At 52.7% G+C, this 23,782-nt stretch overlaps 1 protein-coding gene across 1 annotated transcript in view; it reads left to right on the plus strand.

Annotated features, from left to right (window-relative positions):
* Window positions 1-16,064, plus strand: part of AMBRA1 (autophagy and beclin 1 regulator 1) — a 218,233-nt gene extending 202,169 nt beyond the window's left edge. Inside the window, 1 exon segment of the mRNA XM_030559918.1 lies at window positions 14,384-16,064. Coding sequence (XP_030415778.1) covers window positions 14,384-14,874 — 491 coding nt within the window. The 3' untranslated portion in view covers window positions 14,875-16,064.
* Window positions 16,065-23,782: the final 7,718 nt, after the last annotated feature.

Consider the following 23,782-nt stretch of genomic DNA (forward strand, 5'->3'; position numbering starts at 1 on the left):
CTCAGCCCCAGGGGGCTGGTTACAGGCAGGCAGGTATCCTGAGCCCAGCAGCCCCTCCCCCCTGCCAACTAGGTTATTTGCATTTTCACTGACCATTTCCATCCTAGCCAATTGGTTCCCTGGATTTGAATTCAAACCCTTGGCCATTACAGGAGTGGGGCCTGGATCCTGTCCCATGGGGAGACAGTCACCCCCCAACAGGACCTCTGAGCCGCTATCCTGGAGAACTCCAACTACTAGCCAGCCTGACCCCTCCTGGGTCTGCACAGGGATCTGGGCCATAGGCAGGGCGAGGGGCTTCACCCCAGGGAACTTCACCCAGGTCCCACAGTCCCTCAGCATCTGGGGCTGTACCACCACAGTTCCCTCTGTCCCAGGGTCTCGCCCCCACAGGCGTGTTTCCCCATTGACCCCTGGGCAGCCCCCTATGTCTCTCTGCTCCACCATCCCCCGTCCATGCTGCCGCTGCTTCTCCTGCAGCTTTTCCTCAGTCTGTTGCACTTTCTCATGATCTTCTCGCTCTCTTAGACTCTGCTCCTATTCCATTAGTCTCCAATCTCCTGATGGGGAACCCAGTCGTGAAGACCCTCATCTGATTTGGGGACCAGACTCCCGGGGATGCCTGGCTGATGCTCCAGCTGCTCTCAGATCCTCTTGTAGCCCCATCTGGGCCAGGAATCTGCTCCTCAGAGCGGTCCTTCTCCTCCAACTGCACGATTAACTGTGCCTGGGTGAATTTCCCCATGCATAACCCTCTCTTTGTGCACAGGATCACAATGTCCTTCTTAAGGAGATGGTGATAGGCCATCACTTCACCGTTCCCAAGTGGCTCTGGACTCACAGGCCTGTGTGCTCTTGGCTCCCCCATAGTTTCCAGGAAGAATCCCTGGTGTGCCACCCCTTCTCGTGATCACCACCTCTTTGCCAGGGTCGAGCTGCAGACTCCTCCGCCCCGGGACTGCTCCTGCAATCCCCAGGAGAACCCTGCTACTGCAAAAATCCTTCTCTCTCCCAGTGTCGAGCGGCAAGCTCCTCCGCCCCTGAGACTGCACGCTGCAGTCCTCAGGAGGACCCCGTTACTCCAACAGTCCTTCTCGCTGGTCACACACTCCCAGAGGTTAACTGCCCCCTGAAACCGTCCCTCTCTGAGCCTTCAGCACGCCTGGTCCTCATTATCCCTCCTTTGTTTTACTGCTCACCAGTCACTTACTGCAAGCAGCGCCATTCACGGGGTGCAGTATATCCCGCCGCTGCCACCAGTTGTCACGGAGTCACCGGGCGATGCTCTGGAACTGCTCCCCACCAAGCCAGTTAGGACTTTGGGGAGCCTCCTCTCCCTTGGAGCAGACTTGTTCAGGGCAAGAAGCTCACACGTCTTCACCTCCTGGGTCTCTCCTTGGAGCATTCAGCATCCTCTGCCCCTCCGTGCGCTTCCCACAGCGAGCCCGCCCAGGCGGGGTCCTGGGGAAGCCACAGGGTCCTGCACCCTCACTTTGCAGTCAGACATGACTCAGCCAGCCAGTAAAACAGAGGTTTTATTCGATGACAGGAACAGGGTCTAAAACAGAGCTTGTAGATACAGCGAACCGGACCCCTCAGCTGGGTCCATTCTGGGGGGCAGTGAGCCAGACCCCTCACATCTGCCCTTCACTCCTCGACCCCCACCAGCTCCAGATTAACAACCCTTCCTAGCCCCTCCTTTCTGCTCAGCTCCTTTCCCGGGCCAGGAGGTCACCTGATCCCTTTGTCTCCAACACCTTCAGCTGGCACCTTTGCAGGGTAGGGGCCCAGGCCATCAGTTGCTAGGAGACAGAGGGTCAGGCATTTAGGTGCACTGGCCCTTTGCTCTGCCAGATTCTTAAGAACTGCCTAGAGGACACTGAGGCACCAACACAGTATTCACAGAAAACATTAAGAACATTCCCAGTTTGTCACAAGCATCTTATGCTTTAGGGCTGCATCTGTGCTGAGGAGTCTGTGGTTGCTGTAGCACTGTCATGGCTCCATTTGTGCTAGAAATATTGGAAGCACTGGTGTAGAGTGCCCCCCCAGTTCTATCCCATTGTGTCATCTAACCCTGCCCAGAACAGGGTCAAGCTGTCATCAGCCAGTCCACCTTAACCCTCCCACCATGCCTGGCACCAATGGGGCTGCACATTACACTGGGCTGTTTAGATGTCTTGCTGCCTTTTGGATGGTTTTCTTGTTTCTGCACCTGCCAGAATCTTCAACCGTACTGAGTTTGATGCCATTTTAAAAGCGGAACAGCATTGTCTAATGGTAAGCTCACAGGGCTAGGAACCAGGAACTCCTAAACATGAATCCCAGTGCTACCACTACCTCAGTATGTGACCTCAAGCATGTTGTTTAATCTATCCGTAAAATGGGGATAAACTTCCCTATAGTACATCCCAGAGTGGGTTGTGAGGATTAATTTGCGTTTCTGTATAGCGCTCTAAGGATGTAAAACACTATAGAAGGGCTTAGTATTATTATTGGAAGCACTCAGCAGGGTGGATGAAACAAATGTGAGTCTAGGCAGCACCAGGGGAAATGTTTAGTGACCAGCTTCATAATGAGAGAGAAAAAAATCAAGTGTACATTGCAGCTCCTTTGGAAACAAGGGTGTGGCTTTCTGGACCACCTGCTGTCCCCTCTCCTGGTGTGGGGAATTCCACGTCATGGTGCTCTCCCAGATGTATACTTTCTGTGGAAAGAAATATGCAGTGTAGCATCAGAAATCTAATTAATCTCTCTGTGTGTAAATACAGTCTCCTCCTCTCCCTGCTAAGCTCCTGCAGAGGCTTTGCCTTTCTAATTGTCCTTGTGCTTGCTTTGGAAGAATGAATGCACAGGGAGTGAATTTATTAGAAGCAAATCCCTCTAGTGCACGTTGCCTTTTCCATTAGTTAATCACTGCCTTGTGAACTGTCGCCTGTGAAGCATGCATAAGCCAGAGAGATCCAGGTCTGGGTGAAAGGCTGTGAGAAAGGCACTAAGAAATATTTGAAAGATGCTTTGACTCCTGAAAAATGTGTCTGTCTCCTGCTTCCTTTTAAGTTGACAGATGTAGGAGTAATTCCAATTGGGCTCTAACATGGAGTCTTTGTTAAATGCTGGTATTTACATGGCTCAGTTTCCTTGCAAAGATGTAGAGATGCAGTGGGAAGGGTCTTGCTTGCCTGAGGGCCAAATTAAATCTCCTTAGAAACAAGGAGGACCTCCCAACACACCGACATTTAGGAAACGTGATTTCTAATCCAGACCATGTCAGAAATGACACGAGTTTGATGCATTCCATTGTAGTCCCTAATTGACATTTGTACAGATCACTGAATCAACACAATTTGTTTATCAGGAGAAGCCCAGGACTGGAATATTAAAGGAGAGGTGCTATGGGTTGAGCTTGAGAAGTGTTGGCAGAGCTGGGTGAGGGAAGCTTGTGCAACAGTCTGCCTGCCCTATCCCTGCTCTTAACAATATATATCTGTTCTTCTCTCTTCTGATCACTACATTAACTTCAAACAAAACAGACCCCTGGTGGGAGACTGGTGAGTGGCGTTTATCATCCCAACCCCTACCTAGCATCTGCCTGTGTTTAGAGGGTTGTAATACAGACATTTTACTACCCATTGAGCAGATAAGTGCAGTACGAGCGCATAGTATCCTAAAAATGAGAAGATCTGTTATTAGTAGGTCACCTTTTCCCTCTTTTGGGAGACCAGGGCAGGATGACTATCCTTATGCATGTGCAGCTTCTGGTCTCTCTGATTTGATTGTAATCAGTCCAGCCTGTTTTACAGCCCAGTACAAATAGCTATATGACCTAGGCCCTTAGAGAAGTTGTTTCTCTAACTTAATGAACTGGATGCTCTCACAAGTGGAAAGAGGTTCTAAAAATAAAGCCAGGAAATTGCATTGGGCTAGTATATGCTGAGCCTCTCAAGCTGCAGGTAGCCAGGAGCCGTCACATATGCCTGAAACATTCCAGCAGGACCCTGGAGTAAGTGAAGCCCCTTTGTAAAGACCTCAGCAGTGCTCGCTGAGCGCACACACATCGAAGGCCATGTCTAGCACTGGGGCTATGTCACTGTAGTACCATAGTCAGATGTGGTGTTGTGAATTCAGTTCCTGTTCCGTTAAGAGATCCTCTGATGAAAAGGACTAACTGGAGAAGGTAGATTGTTTGATTGGCATATACTATCGGATCCTTTGTGGTTCCCTGTCAATTTCCCCTCCCTCCAGAGGTCAAACCATGGATGAGAAATAGTTGTGGTACACTCAGATCTTCCCACCAAATAAATTCCACCTGTGTGTCTCATTTTGGCAATTCACTGCTGAGTAGTTCGTGCTAATGATCAAAAGGACTGTGCCTGTTCTCGGAGCTCCCTGAGATTAGTTACCATTCAGTGGGGCTTGAATGTGGCCACGGGCCCTGCTAGAGTCAATTAATAGATTCTAAGACCAGACAGGACCATTGTGATCATCTGGTCTGACCTTCTGTATAGCAGTGGCCACAGAACTTCCCAAAATATTCCCTAGAGTAGAGCTTTTAGAAAACCTTCCAATATTAATTTAAATCCTTGGGCTTGTGGAAAAATAAGTGGCGGTATCCTGTATGGTACCAAAATGAGATGCCTCTCGCAATAAATTGTGCAGAACTGTGACCCTCCTGTTCCTTTCTGACATGAGGTATGAAATAGGTAACAATGTTGATACTGCAATTATCCCTGAGCATCCAAGTTAAGGGGCAGTTCACACCTCTGAGCTATTATTCCAATGTTCTCAGCAGACTCATGTAATAGATTTCTCTCCATCGTTTACACTTGGTTCCTACTGTTGAGGCTCACAGCCATAACAGCTAAAGACTGACTTTCTTTTAAAAAGAGTTGAGATTTTGGAGAACAAAATAACACCTGGAGGGAGGTGCCAGTATGCCACTCTGCTGCTCATTGGGTCCCTATTAAGCATGTGTTACGTTGCCATCCCTGCACCCGGGAAGATAAATGCCACACCCTTTGTATGTCCTGTGGAAAGTGCTTTACATCCTCTGCTAGCTGTAAAATTCCTGCCTGCTGTCTCTTGGCTCTATGGGAGTCATTATACATTCCCAGTTTGCAGTCTTGCTGCTCCAAACAAAATTCTCCTCTTCCTAGAGCAGCCTGGCAGAGGACATCTGAGTTCATTTCCAGCCACTGGGGAGGATGATTCTGCCATACTCACTAATATGATATTGGCGCCAGCTGCACAGACTGGTGGAATCCCCTACTCTTTGGGATAAGTAGCCATAAGCTCTGCCTGTGGCTTTGCATTTATTTTGGAATAGGAATCTTTTGGAGCCTTGGGAAGTGCCTTATAACTTAAATGCTATGGGTGGCTCCGTTTAATGTTTGCATTCCTTGAAGGAGTTCCAACCAGCTGGCTTTGGGCCATTTGCTGTGCTCAGTGATCCTGTTCTGTGCCTGACAGAGTGGAGCTGGTTTATCCCTATCCCAAGTGAATGGCAAAGCAGTTCAGGTGTTTCAAGGTCAGTTTCTGCTGCAAGATGAATTCTGACATCGGAACAACCCAGGTGGAAGATGAGCAGCTGTTCCTTCTCCGTGTGATACGTCCACATTCACATTCCACTCAATACCCTCACTTGCAGAGCTGGCTGCCTGCTAGTCTGAATTCTCTGCCACTGGTGTGATGTGGGGTCTTGGCTGCTTTCCTGGCCCACAAAGAATTGCCATGGTCTCCTGGCCTAGACCATGTTGCTGCAATGTGAGCATTACCTAAAGCCATCTGCGGTGCCAGTTGTCCCGGTATTCTGAGGAGAGCTGTTAGTAAAGAGCACCATGTTCCACAAAGAAGGGCTTGGGATCATGCAGAGACTTTTCTCAGGAGCTGCTTAGCGCTGTGGAAAATTCACTGGCACTCAAGAGAGTGGTGCCCTGGGGACAATGTTCCCAAGACCTAGTGAGGCAGAGACTGTTTCAGAAAGACTCACCTTTGGGGAGTCACAGGGTCGTGCCCCATCCAGAAACAACAGGGAGTATGCTACTTCTGCATGTCATACTAGTATCCAGGAGAAATCTGCATTCTGCTGAGCAGGCTGACTCGGCCCTCCTAAGAAAGGCAATGTAGGGCCAGCTGGGTGAGGCAGACGTCCAGACTGCTCTCTGTGTAGCGTGTGTGAGGGGTCTTTGCAGAGTCCATGAGGTCCCAATGTATTTGTTGAGCTTTAAAGGTGAGGAGAGAGCGAACAACCTCTTAATGCAAAAGTGGAATGAACTGTCACTTAGCTCATTCCTCTTATACTAGCTCTCTGCTCACGCTGAGCACCAGCCAAACCCCAGCGAAGCCTGAAAGAGTTGGAAGACATAGTGAGACACCCAGTCATCAGCCCAGCTTTCCCTCCCTCCCTCCTGTCCTGATCTTATCCAACTGATGGGACAGACTGTGTGAGACACTGTCTCTGCTGCCTAGTAGTTAAGGCAATTGCTATACATTTGAGAGGAGAGGGAAAGAAAAGTAAAAAGCTGGACCAAGGAAAGAGCAGGCTGGGCTGCTCAGCTGTATGTGAGTAAGGGACTGGAGTGACCAAGCCAGTGGGTGCAGCAGTGATATTGAGGGCCAATCCCCAGTGGCCTTTTTTAAAAGCTCTAGCACTCATTTCTCTACACTTTCGGGTTTCTTAATATGACCGCTCCTGACATGATAAATTGCTGAGCAGCAGGGCCTGCTGTTGTGGAATCAGCACTTGTTCTCTGAACAGACAACTGCCTCAAACCCTAGAATTCCACTCCAGCCGTAGCTTAGTAAAGCATGTGATCTGAATTGGGGGGAGATAGGCATGATCTGTCTGACTGGCTGCAGGGAGTGCTCGTATTCAGCACATGCTGTTAATTTCTGAGAGTGTCAGTGTCACGGAGTCACCGGGCGATGCTCTGGAACTGCTCCCCACCAAGCCAGGCAGGACTTTGGCGAGCCTCCTCTCCCTTGGAGCAGACTTGTTCAGGGCAAGAAGCTCACACAGCTTCACCTCCTGGGTCTCTCCTTGGAGCATTCAGCATCCTCTGCCCCTCCATGCGCTTCCCACAGCGAGTCCACCCCAGCGGGGTCCTGGGAAAGCCACCGGGTTCTGCACCCCCACTTTGCAGTCAGACGTGACTCTCAGCCAGCCAGTAAAACAGAGGTTTATTCGATGACAGGAACAGGGTCTAAAACAGAGCTTGTAGATACAGCGAACCGGACCCCTCGGCTGGGTCCATTCTGGGGGGCAGTGAGCCAGACCCCCAGGTCTGCCCTCCACCCTCGACCCCAGCCAGCTCCAGACTAACAACCCCTCCCTCAGCCCCTCCTCTCTCCTCAGCTCCTTTCCCGGGCCAGGAGGTCACCTGATCCCTTTGTCTCCAACACCTTCAGCTGGCACCTTTGCAGGGGAGGGACCCAGGCCATCAGTTGCTAGGAGACAGAGTGTCAGGCATTTAGGTGCACTGGCCCTTGGCTCTGCCAGATACTTAAGAACTGCCATGGGGACACTGAGGCACCAACACAGTATTCAGAGAAAACATTAAGAACTTTCCCAGTTCGTCACATCTCTCCCCCCTTCGAGACCAAACTGAGCGAGGTCACTTCAGCCAGTGACCTGGGGAAGTTCGAACCCACCAAGGTTCCCATGGATGCCCCAGCATCTCTCCCATCCCTTGGTGTGAGTTACACCAGGACAGTCCAGTCTTACGCCCTCCCTTAGGTCGGGTGTGCTTGATGGCACTTGCAGGCCGCATGTGGGAAGGTTTATGCAGCTCACACCCTTTGCCACCCCAGTACCCCTGGGGTTCAAGCTGGGATTGGGTCTTTTCCCAGCCCTCTGGTCTGTGATTCGGGCTCCCTTGGTTAAGAGCCCCCATCTTGGCCTTTGCCAGCTCTGGGCTTGGGCAGCCGCTTCCCACTTTGTGGCCCAGACACAACACCTCTGCCGTCCCCTCTTGCACTTTCCAGCTTTTACCGTCAGTCCCACCTCCTTGAGGCAGCCCAGCCCCCTCTTCACCTGGGACACCTTTTCCTCCCAGGTCTGGCTAAAGATGCACATGTTATCAGTGTCTGCCAGGGCCAACTTCTCCATCCCTCTCAGCTTGTCTAGAATCTCCCCAGGCCTAGGCATGGGGTCGGCATCGGACACTGTGATGGCTTTAAGCTTCTGATAGCCCCCATAAAACCAAATCATCCTGTCTCGCTTGGGGATCAGCCCCACGGGTGAGGCCCATGGGCTGTAAAATGGCTGGATCCCATCTAAAGCCAGCATGTCCCTGACCTCTCTCTCCAGGTTCTGGGCTGCTTTCCCAGTGACTCTGAACGGGGAACACCTGATGGGGAGATTGTCTCCCACCTCAGGGAAGAGATCCCCCCGGGGGTCTTCCCCCTTCTTCATCCAATCCTCCCTCTTCAGGTTCAGGGGTCCCCTCACTCTCCTCCCATCCAGCAGCTCGAAAGGGAAGAACCCTGTGGATTCCTGGGGCACCACCAGCTGCCTCCTGATTCCTCCCAGTTCTACTTCCCCTTGGGGAGCCCATTCCCGGTACAGGAATCCCTCCTCCGGCAGGACTCTGTCCCTGCAGCCTTCCCCAAGGGGGTTTGCAGCGCTGTGGCCAGCAAGTTCTCTCAGCTTCTCCAAGGAGGGATCCCGCTGCAGCTCGGTCTGGGATCCAGCTGCTGGGGCAGGGAGTGGGACTTGCTCCCTCTCGCTGGCTGGGCCTGGGGTCACAGCCCCCCTGAGCCCTGTCCCTGGTAGCTCCCTCCCTGCTGTGCAATCACTTCCCAGCAGCACGTCTGGACCAGGCAAACCTGTTTGGCAGCTGACCTGTCCTGCCTGGGTGTCCCCCCACTCAGCTGGGGTCTCAGCTCCCCCCGTGCTCAGCACTGCCCTTGATGTCCCAGTGGGGGCAGGCAGCGAGCTCTCTGCTCTGGTCACAGCATCAGAGCCAGCGTGAGCCCCCTCTCCGGTGTGCAGGGGGGCGGGGAGCATCTCTCCCTCCCACTCAGCCCCAGGGGGCTGGTTACAGGTAGGCAGGTATCCTGAGCCCAGCAGTCCCTCCCCCCTGCCAGCCAGGTCATTTGCATTTTCACTGACCATTTCCATCCTAGCCAATTGGTTCCCTGGATTTGAATTCAAACCCTCGGCAGTTACAGGAGCAGGGCCTGGATCCTGTCCCAAGGGGAGACAGTCACCCCCCAACAGGGCCTCCCAGCCGATATCCTGGAGAACCCCAACCACCAGCCAGCCCGACGACACCTGGGTCTGCACAGGGATCTGGGCCATAGGCAGGGCGAGGGGCTTCACCCCAGGGACCTTCACCCAGGTCCCACAGTACCTCAGCATCTGGGGCTGCACCACCACAGTTCTCTCTGTCCCAGGGTCTCGCCCCCGCAGGCGTGTTTCCCCACTGACCCCTGGGCAGCCCCCTATGTCTCTCTGCTCCACCATCACCAGTCCACGCTGCTGCTGCTGCTTCTTCTGCAGCTTTTCCTCGGGCTCTTGCTCTCTCTCACGGTCCTCTCGCTCTCTTGGGCTCTGCTCCCATCCCATCCGTCTCCAAACCCCTGACGGGGAACCCAATCGTGAAGACCCTCGTCTGATTGGGGACCAGACTCCCGGGGATGCCTGGCTGCTGCTCCAGCTGCTCTCAGATCCTCTTGTAGCCCCATCTGGGCCAGGAATCTGCTCCTCAGAGCGGTGCTTCTCCTCCAACTGCACGATTAACTGTGCCTTGGTGAATTTCCCCATGCGTAACCCTCTCTTTGTGCACAGGATCACAATGTCCTTCTCAAGGAGATGGTGATAGGCCATCACTTCACCGTTCCCAAGTGGTTGTGGACTCACAGGCCTGTGTGCTCTTGGCTCCCCCATGGTTTCCAGGAAGAACCCCGGGTGTGCCAGCCCTTCTCATGATCACCTCCTCTTTGCCAGGGTCGAGCTGCAGACTCCTCCACCCCTGAGACTGCTCCTGCAATCCCCAGGGGAACCCTGCTACTGCAAAGATCCTTCTCTCTCCCAGGGTCGAGCAGCAAGCTCCTCCGCCCCTGAGACTGCTCGCTGCAGTCCTCAGGGGGACCCCGTTACTCCAACAGTCCTTCTCGCTGGTCACACACTCCCAGAGGTTAACCGCCCCCTGAAACCGTCCCACTTTGAGCCTTCAGCACGCCTGGTCCTCGTTATCTCTCCTTTGTTTTACTGCTCCCCAGTCACTTACTGCAAGCAGCGCCATTCACGGGGTGCAGTACATCCCGCCGCTGCCACCAGTTGTCACGGAGTCACCGGGCGATGCTCTGGAACTGCTCCCCACCAAGCCAGGCAGGACTTTGGGGAGCCTCCTCTCCCTTGGAGCAGACTTGTTCAGGGCAAGAAGCTCACACAGCTTCACCTCCTGGGTCTCTCCTTGGAGCATTCAGCATCCTCTGCCCCTCCATGCGCTTCCCACAGCGAGTCCACCCCAGCGGGGTCCTGGGAAAGCCACCGGGTTCTGCACCCCCACTTTGCAGTCAGACGTGACTCTCAGCCAGCCAGTAAAACAGAGGTTTATTCGATGACAGGAACAGGGTCTAAAACAGCTTGTAGATACAGCAAACCGGACCCCTCGGCTGGGTCCATTCTGGGGGGCAGTGAGCCAGACCCCCAGGTCTGCCCTCCACCCTCGACCCCAGCCAGCTCCAGACTAACAACCCCTCCCTCAGCCCCTCCTCTCTCCTCAGCTCCTTTCCCGGGCCAGGAGGTCACCTGATCCCTTTGTCTCCAACACCTTCAGCTGGCACCTTTGCAGGGGAGGGACCCAGGCCATCAGTTGCTAGGAGACAGAGTGTCAGGCATTTAGGTGCACTGGCCCTTGGCTCTGCCAGATACTTAAGAACTGCCATGGGGACACTGAGGCACCAACACAGTATTCAGAGAAAACATTAAGAACTTTCCCAGTTCGTCACAGTCAGAGGCAGGAGTAGCAGCTGACATAGGTGCTGACTCCGTGGGTGCTCCAGCTCCAGAGCACCCATGGAAAAAAAATAGTAGATGCTCAGCATTCACCGGTGGGCCCCACTGATCTGCTGCTCCCCCTCCCGCCCAGCGACTCCTGCCCGCCACTGATCAGCAGAAGAGGGAGGAGTGGGGGCAGGAAGAGATGAGGTGGGGCCTTGGGGGAAGAGGTGGAATGGGGGCAGGGCCTGGGGTTGAGCAGGGGTCGAGCACCCCCAGGAAATCAGAAAATTGGCACCTGTGCCAGCTGACAATCTTGGCTGACTTGTAGCCCCAGGGCGTGCGGTGGGGGTGGGGGTTGGGGGAATACCAGGTATTTAAAGCCTCTAAAGTTAGGAACTGGTTTGCATGCCCCTAGTCAATACTGTGAGCTCTGGATTTCTAATGCTTTCTATTTCCAGCATTGCCAGATACTTCGTAACAAAGGACTTATTCACATGCAGTGGTGTGGTCTGAATTGTGGTCAATATGCTCCTGATATTCTTACCGAAGCCATTCAGTCTCTGTCTAGCAGAAGATGAGACGCTGACCGAAGCTATACCTCTAAAAGGTGGAGCTGTTGCCCAGAGAAGGGGAAAGTGTGTGGAGGAACTTGCTTGCTCAATGAATGTCCTCCCTTTACCGTTTGCCCCACGCAGCTAGATAGATGCTGTGGGAGTGGCCACCAAGAGCTGAACATAGACTCTCATGTCGTGGTGGTGGTTAGAAGAAACTTTCTTCACTTGGGCTTTAATCTTTCTTTAAGAAGATCTTTAAGAAGATACCCTGTGTCAACAGGGCCTGCCACTTTGGGATATTTTCTAGATTAGGTGGAGCACAACAGGGGAGTTTGACTCACAGTGCTCTGTGGGAGGGACTGCTCCCCTCCCTGGTCCTGTTTGTCACTGCATCCCATCCCCCACTGCTCTGGTCTGCATATCGCCTAGTTAGTGTAAGCTCCGTGGGGCAGGGATCCGGTAATTGTTTCGGTCTGTGAAGCGCCCAGCCCTCTGTTGGTGCCATGGATAGTAAAATTTGACAAGCTCTCTGTGTGTGTGTGTGTGTGTGTGTGTGTGTGTGTGTGTGTGTGTGTGTGTGTGTGTGTGTGTGTGTGTGTGTGTGTGTGTGTGTGTGTGTGTGTGTAACAGGGTTTAAAAAAAGAAACACCACAGCTCTAATCAAAATAGTTACAATGGTACAAAAATTGTGTGTGGACCAGGCTGAATCTCTCTCGGCTCCCTCATTGTAGCTATGTTATCCAGGCCACTGCATGGAGCAGTGTCAGTTTTGCCCTCTAGTTCAGTGTTTTGTTGGTTTTTAAACACCCCCCGACACACACTCCCTACAGAAGGGGTTGGCAACCTTTCAGAAGTGGGGTGCCAAGTCTTCATTTATTCACTCTAATTTAAGGTTTCGCATGCCAGTAATAGATTTTGATGTTCTTAAAAGGTCTCTTTCTATAAGTCTATAATATATAACTAAACTATTGTTGTATGTAAAGTAAATAAGGTTTTTAAAATGTTTAAGAAGCTTCATTTAAAATTAAATAAAATGCAGAGCCCCCTGGACTGGTGGCCAGGACCTAGGCAGTGTGAGTGCCACTGAAAATCAGCTCGCGTGCCACCTTTGGCACCCATTCCATAGGTTGCCTACCCCTGCCCTATAGTCTTGCTCATATTTATGTTCTTTCCCCTGCTGCCAGAGAAGCTGGCTTCTTTCTCCTCTGTTTTAATGAGTGCAGAGCTGGGAGTGAAATTTATCTCTTTAATAAGAATCAGGTAGGCTACTGCATCCCTCTGTGGAATCATTCTAACACATTCCAGTGAATAAGAACCTTTCCCTGCATAGTCTAGATGAGGCTTACGGCGAATGGAGTAAGTGGATCAGGGGCCAGACCTGTCTGCACTGGTGACTTGTTCCTTCTCTTGCTAGGCTTTATTTCTTGTAGTATTTTTTTTTCTCCATAGAGCCTGTGCTTAGACTCTCCACTTAGACTCTTGAGTCTTCTCCACTGTGGTGATGTATGGGCTCAGATCTTGCTTTGTGGTTGCTCTGTGCACACAGCAATGGATCACTATCCATTCCAACCCTGGCCTCTCCCTCTGATTGGAGGGGGCGAGGGGACCCCCCTCTGTGAGATTCTTGGTGGGGTAAGAGAGATGGGGCACTGGAAGGGAGTTCTTAGCGCCTCTCGCCACATGGCAAAGTGTTTGGTTTACTGCAGTGCATGCTGATCTGTGCTCTTCCCCTCAGGGCCCTGAGGACTCACTGACCTTTCTCACAGCTGGGAAGAAACTCTGTCTTTGTGACCTTTTCACTCCACACCTGCATGGCTTGATAAGAGCTCCCTCCCAGACTCTGTTGTGTGTCTCAGGGATGCTGTTTCTCTTTCCTAGAGCCTGAGGGAGCCCAGGATGGGTGTGAACGTGTGGTAGAAAGGGGTCTCCAGGACTCTCTTATTAATCTTTGCCACCCTAGTCTGGGACCGGTCTGTTGCTTCTCTCTTTCATTTGGAAACCGCTCCTGTGCTGCAGCTAGTACAAAATGCAGCCGCTCGAGGGGGAGGCTGTGCTGTGCTTAGCACCTCTTGCCCACCAGACATGCTGCACAATCTGTCTTTTGGTCTATGTGGCCTTAGAGTGGGTGGGGTCTGCCAAGGGGCCTGTCTGCTGCCTTGGGACCTATTGCAGCCTGTGAGCTTGGGGCTGGTGCACTGACCCTCAGGCAACAGGGCCTGCCACTTTGGGATATTTTCTAGATTAGGTGGAGCACAACAGGGGAGTTTGACTCACAGTGCTCTGTGGGGGGGACTGCTCCCCTCCCTAGTGTGGCAGAGGAGAGGAGTAGCATGTGCAGGGTGTGGGTTATTGAGGATGGTTTGTCACTTTGGTTGTGTGGTGTTGGCTGTTTTCTGTGGGAGAGCCTGGTGTTAGTGGTGTGTAGATATCATGGACACACTCACCCATGGCTTTTTGAGGAGCTTTACCTCAAGTGTTCCACCCTCAGGGCCCTTCAGACAGGGCAGCATTACCCATCCCTGATGCTGGCTGGCAGGGATTATTCAGTCCTCTGTCCTATGGGCTGGCAGCTTTGGAGGCCTGTGGCTTGGGCAGATGTTCTTCTCTGAGGGATGTGCGGTGTCAAAGCTGAATTTCTCTTGTTTGTCACTTTAATAAAAGTTAAACAAAATACAGTTAAACTCCAGGGTCTGTATGGAGCAAACCCTGCACATCTGCAGAGGAGCTCGCGTGCCTTGTTGCTGACCTGTCCTAGTCCATGTGCACCATGCTGCATTGGACCATTCTGCTTCCTCCGTTCTGGCTGGCCAGCATGGTTTTCTTTGTCCCATAGTTCTTGTCTCTTGTGTACTCTGGCCACGTCTTATGTTCTCTTCTCCAGGTGAAGGTCCAGAATATGGGGCCAGTGGAGACGATGCCCTCAGCAGGATCCAGAGGCTGATGGCTGAGGGTGGCATGACTGCTGTGGTCCAGCGGGAGCAGAGCACCACTATGGCATCCATGGGCGGCTTTGGCAACAACATCATTGTGAGTCACCGGATTCACCGCAGCTCTCAGACTGGTGTGGAATCCATGGGAGCTGATGGTGCCTTGATGCAGCAGTCCACCTCGCACGAGCTGGCAGCTGAGCTGGAGGGACGGATCCTGTCAGAGTCTATGCAGCTAGCAGAGCATGGCCAGAGCCCGCAGACAGCTCCTGGCAGGAGTGAAGGACAAGGAGCCAATGGGCTGGATCTGCCAGAGCAGTCCCAGTCCTCTATGGACACTGAGGGACCAATTGAATACAGTGACCTAACCAATAATAACCATCTTCCTGACAATACCAACTACTATAGTAACGACAGCACCAGTGGGGAGTCGCGGAACAGGTAGAGATGAGTTGTGTCTTGGTGCTACCCTTGTACTGCTAAGCAGAGACCTGTACCTCACAGTTGATGATAAGGAGCTGGAAGAGTGGGGGTATTGTAGCTCTGATAGGATGATGGTAATTGAGAGGGCCTCTGTACCTGTGCGGAGGGAGCAGAAATGGAAGGGAAGCCACCAAATTTATAGGACCCCAAGGAGAAGAAGCTTATTTGGTCTTAGCTTCCAGCACCCATGCTCCTGCACAGTTTCTATGAGAACATTAATGATCTCTAACAATGCTGTTCTGAGCCTTGTGTAAATATCCCAGCTTAGTGGGAATCCCTGGGCTTAGCCCTAACCCTGCAGTGCTCTAAATGTTACCATTCCTACAATGAGTGTGTTCCCCCTGCTTGCAACCAGCACCAAGAATTGAGCAGAAGAACGAATATCAGAGAAGGGGGCCTGCAGTGTCCTCCAGAGACAGGCAACCCTATTGGGCATATCCTGGATTTGATGCCCCAGCTCTGCCAGTGCAGTGGAGGAGTCTTCCAGGCCAGAGTCCCACTCCATGGCATGGCCCCAGTGCCCCTTGGGAAGGGTGGAGCATTTTGGAGACTAGAGAGAACATTGTTGCTGTCCAGTGTGCGATCTTCCCGGGGCAGAGCTGGAGTAGAAAGAGCCAGGCTTAAGCTTCACCATCCTTTTATATACCCAGGAGCCTCTCAGAAGTGAGGACCTTTTCTTTGAGTATCAGCTTAGCAACGAGCTGCTATCAATGGGGAGAGAGAATGGAGGCAAATGCAGGGTGAGGGAGTGAGGTGGATGCAGTTAGCTCAAGGATACTCCAATATTTTCACACCCCCAGCTGGCTGCATTGAGCCATCTTGGCAAAGCCTGCCAGCATCATGGCACCATTAGCTGGCTGCATTTCCCTTGGGGCAGGGAGGGGGTGACTGACTTTCCAGCTCCAGGTCAGGGCATGAGGTATGGGTCTGTGACGTAAGGTGTTGCATGTGAAATCTTGACCTTGTACATGTAGTTTCTAGTGGAGAAATCAAGGCTCTAATAATATTTTGGTTTTAGTCTAAAATGTGATTTTCCTTTTCGTTTGTAACTCTCCATCCCAGCAAGCTTGTGGCGGGAGGGTAGGGGGAGAGTCTGAGTGCTAACGAGGGAAACACCAAAGATCAACGTCATTAAAATATGACAAACCCTTCTCTGGCCTGCTGTCTTCTCTTGTGTGCTGGGGGAGTGTGTGTCTGCGTGCTTGGCCCTGCCATAGCGCCTGCAGCCAGTTTGCTCCAGGTGCTTCATAAACAACCTCTCGTTCCCTCACCCCCACAAAGGGGAATTGGTAGAATCACCTCTGTGATGAGTCGCTGGCAGAGCTGGGAATAGAGCTCAGGAGTCCTGCTTCCAAGTGCCCTGCTCCAACATTGCACAGCTGGGTACATTCCTCCCTGGTTTTCCCCTCGCTCTCCCCTTCACCTCCTAAGGCAAGGGGAAAGTAGTTGAATCCCACTATATTCCGCTAAAACAATAGGAACACAGCTGTCTGCTCCAGGAAATGTCCTTCCTGTCCAGTCCCCTACCCCAAGAAAACCAGGAGACATCTGCCTGCTTCCTGGGGAGGAGAGGAGAGGTGGCCATGGGCCTGTTTCAGAGAGGAGACTGTGCTCTTAAGCCCATGGGGGCTAGGCATTATAACCACTCTGGTGTGAGGTGCACTTCCATCACTGTGTCTGAGTTATTGTCACCCAGCACCTGCCTGGCCCATCTCAGCACTGCAAGAGCATCCCAATAAATAAGGCCATCATTAAGCAGCACTCAAGCTCTCAGTCAGAAGAGTCTGTTAAAAAACATTAAGCAAATCTTCCCTTAAATCACAGCCTGGAAATTAACCTTAAATCAAATCAGCCACTGCCAGGCTTCATCACAGGGTGTTAATGAGCTTCTAAAACCTGCCCTGTGCAAGTTGCATCTCTGAGCTGACTGGGCCTGATAATGGGATTTCCTTCTGAGGTGATGATGGCTTCACACGTTCTGCCCCTGCGTCTGTGCAGGTTCAATGGGCAGGTGCTGATACCCTGAGCCAGAGGGGCTATGTTCCTGCTATGCCAGTCTGCACTGGATATTCCCAGTGCTTGTGGGTCCAATTACTGTTCCCCATGAAAATAAAAAGGAGCAGAGCCTGCAGAAAAGTACCAATGCACCAGACTTGCTTCTTCCCTCCCTTCTTCATGTCTACCTCCCAGAAGAGCCTCGAGGCACGTTCATGCTAGATGAATGCCTTGCAAAGTACTTACCTCCTTCCCTGCAGCCCGTGGCCAGACAGACTTGGGGGAGAGCCTCATCAGGACAGGGAAATGGTCGCTTGGGATACCCTTTTTGCAGTGGTGCCTGGTTCATGAGGGCCCAATTTGTTCATATACCCTGCAGCAGTTGAGCCAGGCCACTGTGCTGCAGCTGTGAATGGACATGAAGCATCTTAACTATTCTGGGCACACTTCCTCAACCCCCACATTAAGGTCCTGCTCCTGCTGAAGTTGATGGGTAGAACTCCCATGAGCTCCAGTGGGAACAGGAGCAAGCCCCAATGTCTCAGATTAGTCTGAACTCTCTCTCCTGTATGGAAGTAGATGTTCTTCTTTTGGAGAAGGCCCAAGTGAAGCCTTCCTAGAGGTGCCGAGGACTGAGAAGAAGGTTCTTCTCCACTTCTCTCTCAAGTCTGCTTGGCAAATACAGCTCTGTGCAGAGGCTGAGATCACAGTTGCAGTTGATTTATTTACAAATGCTTGGAGGGAAGGTGGTGGGGGAAGACGGACAAACCAATTCTCCAGGCCACAGCCTGCTGAGCCCTCACTTACTCTTCTTCAGAAGCTTTGCTGGGAATAGAAGGCAGGCTGCTGTTGAAAGCCTGGCAGGTGCTCTTTGGTGCAAGAAGTTGGCGGGCTTGACCCTGCAGAGGCAGCAGCAGTTTACTGTAGCTGCTGCAGGCAGAGAATCTGCACAGCTCAACAGCCCACCCCTTAGAATAGGCCCAGAGTCCCTGATGGAGCAGAGTGAGGGGAGGATGATCTGGATTGCCAGGGGGAGCCTAGCACTCAGGAGGGAAAAGGTGAGTAGAATCACTCCTGCTTAGGTTGTCTCCCTCCAGCTCCCTGGCCCTTGCCACTGACAGCCACCCCTTCCCCAGTCCCTGCAGATGTACTGTTTCGCCCATACCCCCAATCCCTTAGGGCGGGTATTAGCTCTCTAGGATGCCAGTCAGAGAAGAGAGGTCCAACAGCTTTCTCCTCACATTAAACTTTGAACAGAGGCTGTGTTAACAAGTCCTGTGCTCTCAAGGCTGGGGACCCCAGCGAATCTCAGGACAGCTATGGCTGCTGTTCCCACTCCATCCCTTATGCTGCCCTAGATCAGTGCAAGCATGACTGGTGAGATCTTAGCCTCTGGGGAAAGAGTGAGAGCTTCCTTTCCTTGAGTTACTTACAAGTGAGCTACAAAAGGCCTGGGAAATGTATGCTGCAGGGGACAATCCTACACGGAGGGTGATGTGGGTAAGAAGATGGATTAGATGAGACCTGTTAGGGTTTTTCCATCTCTTAATAGCGTCACGGCAGAGCCATTTTCTGGTGAGGGCCTGCAGCCAGAGCTAGGGCTGGTTCCCTGAACCAGCCTTGCTTCTCTGGCAGTTTTAAGAAGGGCACCTCTCACAAACACCCTGCTCTGAAAGGAGAAAACACCTCAGTCTGGAGCAAACAACCTTTCAGGAGTGAGGGTGAGGCAGCCCCTCGTACCTGCTACCCCAGCATGTCAACAAGACCTGCCTTAGGAAGCTGTGCCACGGCCACACGCCGTTCCCTGGCCCCGTTCAGATGGGGAAATGGGAGTGTCTGTTTCTTGGGAACAAGAAATAAAGTGAGAATCCGAAGCTTTTCTTGGCTCTCTAACCCGTTAGACGCCTTTTAAAGTAGCTAACAGAAGCATGGAGAAAGGAGAGCCTGGTGGATAGAATTTATTTAACTTTCAAAAGGCTTTTGATAAAGCCTCACAAGAGGCTGTTAAGGAAACATAGTCACCTCAGGGGTCAAAGGTAAAGTTCTGTAGATTAAAACTTTTTGAGATAGGAAGCAGAGTTAGAAATAAATGGCCAATTCTCAGCGGGGAAAGAGGTTAATAGTGGGATGGCCCAAGGATCAGTACAAGGCCCCATGTTCTATAAATGCCTTAGTGAGTTGGAAAAAGAGGGGGAATAGCAAGAGGACAAAATTTGCTGAAGATGCAACCTTATCTAGGTTAGTCAAGAGGAGGGAAGGCACCAGCGAAGTAAGGTCATTGGGAGAACAATGGCAGGTGCAATTCATTGGAGAGGAGTGCTAGGTGCTGGCTGTTGGAAGGTCAGCTTGAAATTAATCAGACGCACTGATCGGACTCAACCAGTGCTAACCTATGAGGATGCTACAGCAATGGGTGTGTTAGAGAGAGGGAGGAGTAAGCTCAAGGTACCATTGAGGACCAATCCCTGAAGTTAAATGAACTAGTGACAATCAGCAGCTAAGGCCATGGTTCCCAGCTGGGTTTTGCTGGAGCCCCTGGGCTGGATGAGCAGATGAGTGTCGTCCCCCCCGCATTGTCTCACCCACACTCTGACCTGACAGTTGCCTGGTCTCTCCTTTTTATTTCCATTTTCTGTTGTTTTCCTCCTGGTCTTCATATATTTTTTCCTCCACTCACCGCAAGGCTACAAGCTGCTGGGGTGGGGGTGTCTGGTGCTGCCCCCAGTGCTCAGCTAAGTGCAATGGGAGCTTGTGCAGGGGGAAGGGTTCTCTATTCCTCTGAAGTGTCCAGTGTCAGTGGCTGCCAGCACAGGATAGCAGGGTAGTGAAGCCCACATTGTAAGTCCTGTCCATTTGCTTGTCTCCCCCGTGGTGGCCACCTGCGGCTAGTATTGCCTGGCCTCCCTCTGCAGGGCTCTGCTTCACTCCGGCTGCGTGGGGGGAGACAGAACGGAGCGAATGGGAGACTCAGGGTGGTAGGATTCCATAGTGCTGAGCCCCAGGGAAGTGCTGGCAAACGAATGAGCGGAGCTTTGAGGGCATGTGCATCAGATTCACACCCACAGGTGGCTTGTGACTTGCCTGCTCCAGCTGCTGGTCAGTTCTGCCCTCATCCACACATGTTATTTTAGCCTGGCAAGGGAGGAGCTGCCAAGCTGCTACTCTGGGTTCCTGCCAGAAGCATCCAGGGGACTGTGTGGAGGGAGCTGCTGTTCCCCTGCCCCTGAGCCAGGGTGAAGGCTCAGAGCTAGCTTCTCTGCCCTCAGCTTGAGCTGACAAAAGAGGCAGCTTGCCTGGGATCAGCTGCCCTCCCTCCGTAGCCCCACTCTGTCAGCGGAACTGTTCTTCCATGGGAAAGGCAAATTGACTAAAACGTGCCGTGTGGCGAGCTGTCGTGGCTCTAATCAGGATCTCAGTACATGGCATGGAAATGTTGTTCTGCTGTGTGCAGAAGGGACTCGGACTGTGTGGGGAGATGGCCTTTGATTTCCAGCCAGCACCCTCTGAGAAAAAACAGCCAATTCATGTCTAGTGCCCCTTCCTCTTGTTTCCCCTAAAGAGGGCTGGGCCTCTTTCCTCCCACTCCTGCTGTCGCTGCCTGGCGTTCCTGCTGGGGGAACAGGTGGGAGGCTCATTAAAACATGCTTGGCACTTCCCACTAAAGACATGTATTTGTTTCCCCACAGTGTCCCCAGCAGAGGCACGTCTCATCTGTTCCTGGTTAGCTCCTTTGCTAATGTTTGTTTTTCTTTCAAGTGATTTGTTGCTAGTGTATAGCTGGCAGGAGCTAGCAGTGCCCAATCTGTACCCGCTGAGAACCCAGAAGCATGGACCCCCTCACAGCAGTATCCAGTCACTCCCAGCTGGGCCTCTGGCAGGGAGGGCATCCTCCGAGCAGTCCCTAGTTAGTGGGTGTGGGGACACCTGGAGATTTCATACTGAAGCCACATGGTGCCACCCGTGAACGGTTCTTGCTTTCCCTGCTTCGTCCCCAAAGGTTCCCCCATCCTCTGCTCACTGACAGGAGTAGCAGAAGGGAGCTGGCTTGTAGGTTCTTAGAAAAGCAGATAATGGAGTGGTGAGAACTGGGTAGATGCCCTCCATCTCCAACCCGCTATGGTGCAGTATCCTTCACCCTGACACGAGGAAACACTAAGCCCCTCCCATACCTCCTCATTCTGAAAACCAACCACCATTGTTGTTCCTCTGCCTCTACCCCTTCCCTAGGTGGCTCTCCAGCCCCAGGCTCTGATGGGTGCCAGGCTGACCTAAGCTGCTCAGTGTGTTTATGGCACAAGGAGACGCGATGGAAGGGAGACGAGGCAGTGCTAGGAAGGGAAAAGATGCTGTAGTTGCTGCTTTGTTTCTGTTCTCCACATTGCTGGTGTACTTCGGAGGCAGGATAGGTGAGGGGCACAAACCCACAGGGGAGAAAGCTGGATAGCAGCATCTGTACTGAACATAAACTAAACGAAGGGTAATATTGGAAAAGTGAGACAGAGACTAGAGTTGCCCTCTGGCAGCTCCTCCCTCAGAGCTTGAGGAAGTGGGGGCTGCTGTGGGGAAGTAGCCCAGGGAATTGTACGTGTCCTGTTCCTAAAAGGTCAGCTACCATAGCTGATACTATTAGGGTCCCTGAGCTGGAGAGCCCAGAGTAGAGGGCGGGCCCGGCTTCCCCCCTTTGCCCCCCGATTAATCACTGAGACTGGGAGACAACAGAGACTGTGCAAGGGAGGATTGCTTCTCACCTCCTTCGCTGGCTTATGATGAAAATGGCTCAGTAGGCTGTGACCCTTGTCTCTAGAGAAAGAAGGGTTAAGGGGAGGGACACAGTGAGCCTCTGAGGCTAGGAAATCATCAGGAAATGCAAGACCCACGGAGACAAGGACAGAGCTTTGTCACAATGGGCACATCCCCCAGCAAGGGCCCCTTCCCACCAACTGAGGCACTTGACAGGCACAATCTCTTGAGTCAGACACCACTTCTCGCAGCCAGTGGGGTTTCTGTTTGGGGCGCCAAGTACTGAACAGCCTACCCCTGCTTGCTTCGTGGGTTCTGACTGCTCGACTTAGGCTCACTCAGGTTTGGTGATACACCAGCATCATTGTATACTTGATATTTGCCATTGGAGCTCATAAACTGAGTCTAAGATTAGATGTAAGGTGCCCAAGTTCTGTAGTGGCTGACATCATACAAGTGCTTGTACAAATACTTATGCTTCTACTGTACATTATCTGGGGCTAGAGGTTCTTCTTCGAAGGATTGCTCGTGTATTCCACAATAGGTGTGTGTGCTCGCCACGTGCACTGGTGCCAGGAGTTTTTCCACTAGCAGTACCCATAGGGGAGCACCCCAGCAACCCCTGGAGTGGCACCTCCATGGCAGGGTATAAGGAGCACTGCACGCTCTCCTCACCCTCAGTTCTTTCTTGCCACCAGTGAAGGTACTTCGGAACGGCTCTGCTCCAGCTTTCCTGGAGCTTGTCCCCAAAACTACTTGTTTGTTCAGTGTATGGTACCTGTAGTTAGTTAGTTTAGTTTAGCTGGAGCGCCCAGGCCAGGACATGCCTTGTGCCCCGGGTTTTAAGTCATGCAACACTTGTAGGCAATCTGTGCCACTGAATGATCCACACGTGGACTGTCTGTGCTGTTTTGGGGAAACCCATCTCAGCGATCGTTGCAAGATTTGTGAGTCATTTAAGCCTCGGACCAAGAAAGAAAGGGACATTAGGCTCCGGGCTATTCTGATGGAGTTGGCGCTGACTTCAGCTTCAGCACGCCACTCCAAGTTGGCACCAGGCACTGCAATGTTGGTGCGCAGCAACCCCCTGGCACCATCGACTAGTCAGCACCACTCCCCATTCACGGGGCACACTAAGAAGGCTAGAAAGAGGCCACCTTCACCGCGGCACCAGAGTAAACCCAGGACAGAGGCTAGACCCATGTCAGGCAGTCCTTGATCCCCACCAGCTGCTAGGCCTCCAACTCAAGTCGAGCAGAGTAGCCTGGCCCATTTGGAACAGGCCTCCCCAGATGTCCAGAGGCCCTCCACACTGGAGGCCCTGCAGGCGGTCCAGGATGTTATGTTCATGCCGGTACCAGGAGCACCACCGATGTTGGCCCCACGTTCCAGGGATCCCCACAGTCGCCCCCGGCTGGGTCACGGTCAAGAGAATGTTCCTGACGCAGTTCACTGCCCAGCGACCTTTCAGGGCAGAGTCCACGTGTCTTGTCCTTGACACCCACCAGGCTGTCTGGTTGGGTTTCGTCTGATTGAGACTGTCAACACCACTTCGCCTTGAGGAGTGAACACCGATGGGACTGAGACAGACGTCGCCAAAGGTCCTTGTCTCAGAGGGGTTATGATAGCCGGTCACCGCACGAATGTCCATGTCGTTCCCGTTCGGCGTCCTGCTCCAGGACCCCGCCACAGCCCCTGCTCCACAGCCCCAGGTGTCAATCGCTGGCATCTCGCCGTTGCAGGTCCACCTGCCACAGCCGATTGTAGAGCAGCTGTTGCCGATGGTACCAGTCCTCTACCTTGGGCTCACAGCCTCATGGTCAGTACCGCTCCCAGCACCGCCGCTTCTCCCGGTCCAGGGACAGCGGCAGATCGTACGTCAGCCCGGCCTTCCTTTGTAGCTGTCCATCGATGGTCCAGGCCGAACACCCAGCCCCGCTGGTGCCAGAGCAGGTGCAGTGGCACTGGGCACCGTGGCTGGATCAATGGTACCAGTGGGTACCATGGCTTCCAACACAGCCCCCAGTGGGGGCTTGCTTGGTGGCTGGAGCCTCAGAAGGACTGTTGGCCTCCCTCTCCAGACCTCCGAGGAAGGAGTCAGTGGGACGTACATCCTCGGCACCGTGCCTGGAGAC

The sequence above is a fragment of the Gopherus evgoodei genome, chromosome 4, assembly GCF_007399415.2.
Source record: "Gopherus evgoodei ecotype Sinaloan lineage chromosome 4, rGopEvg1_v1.p, whole genome shotgun sequence".
In the NCBI taxonomy this organism is placed as follows: Eukaryota; Metazoa; Chordata; order Testudines; family Testudinidae; genus Gopherus; species Gopherus evgoodei.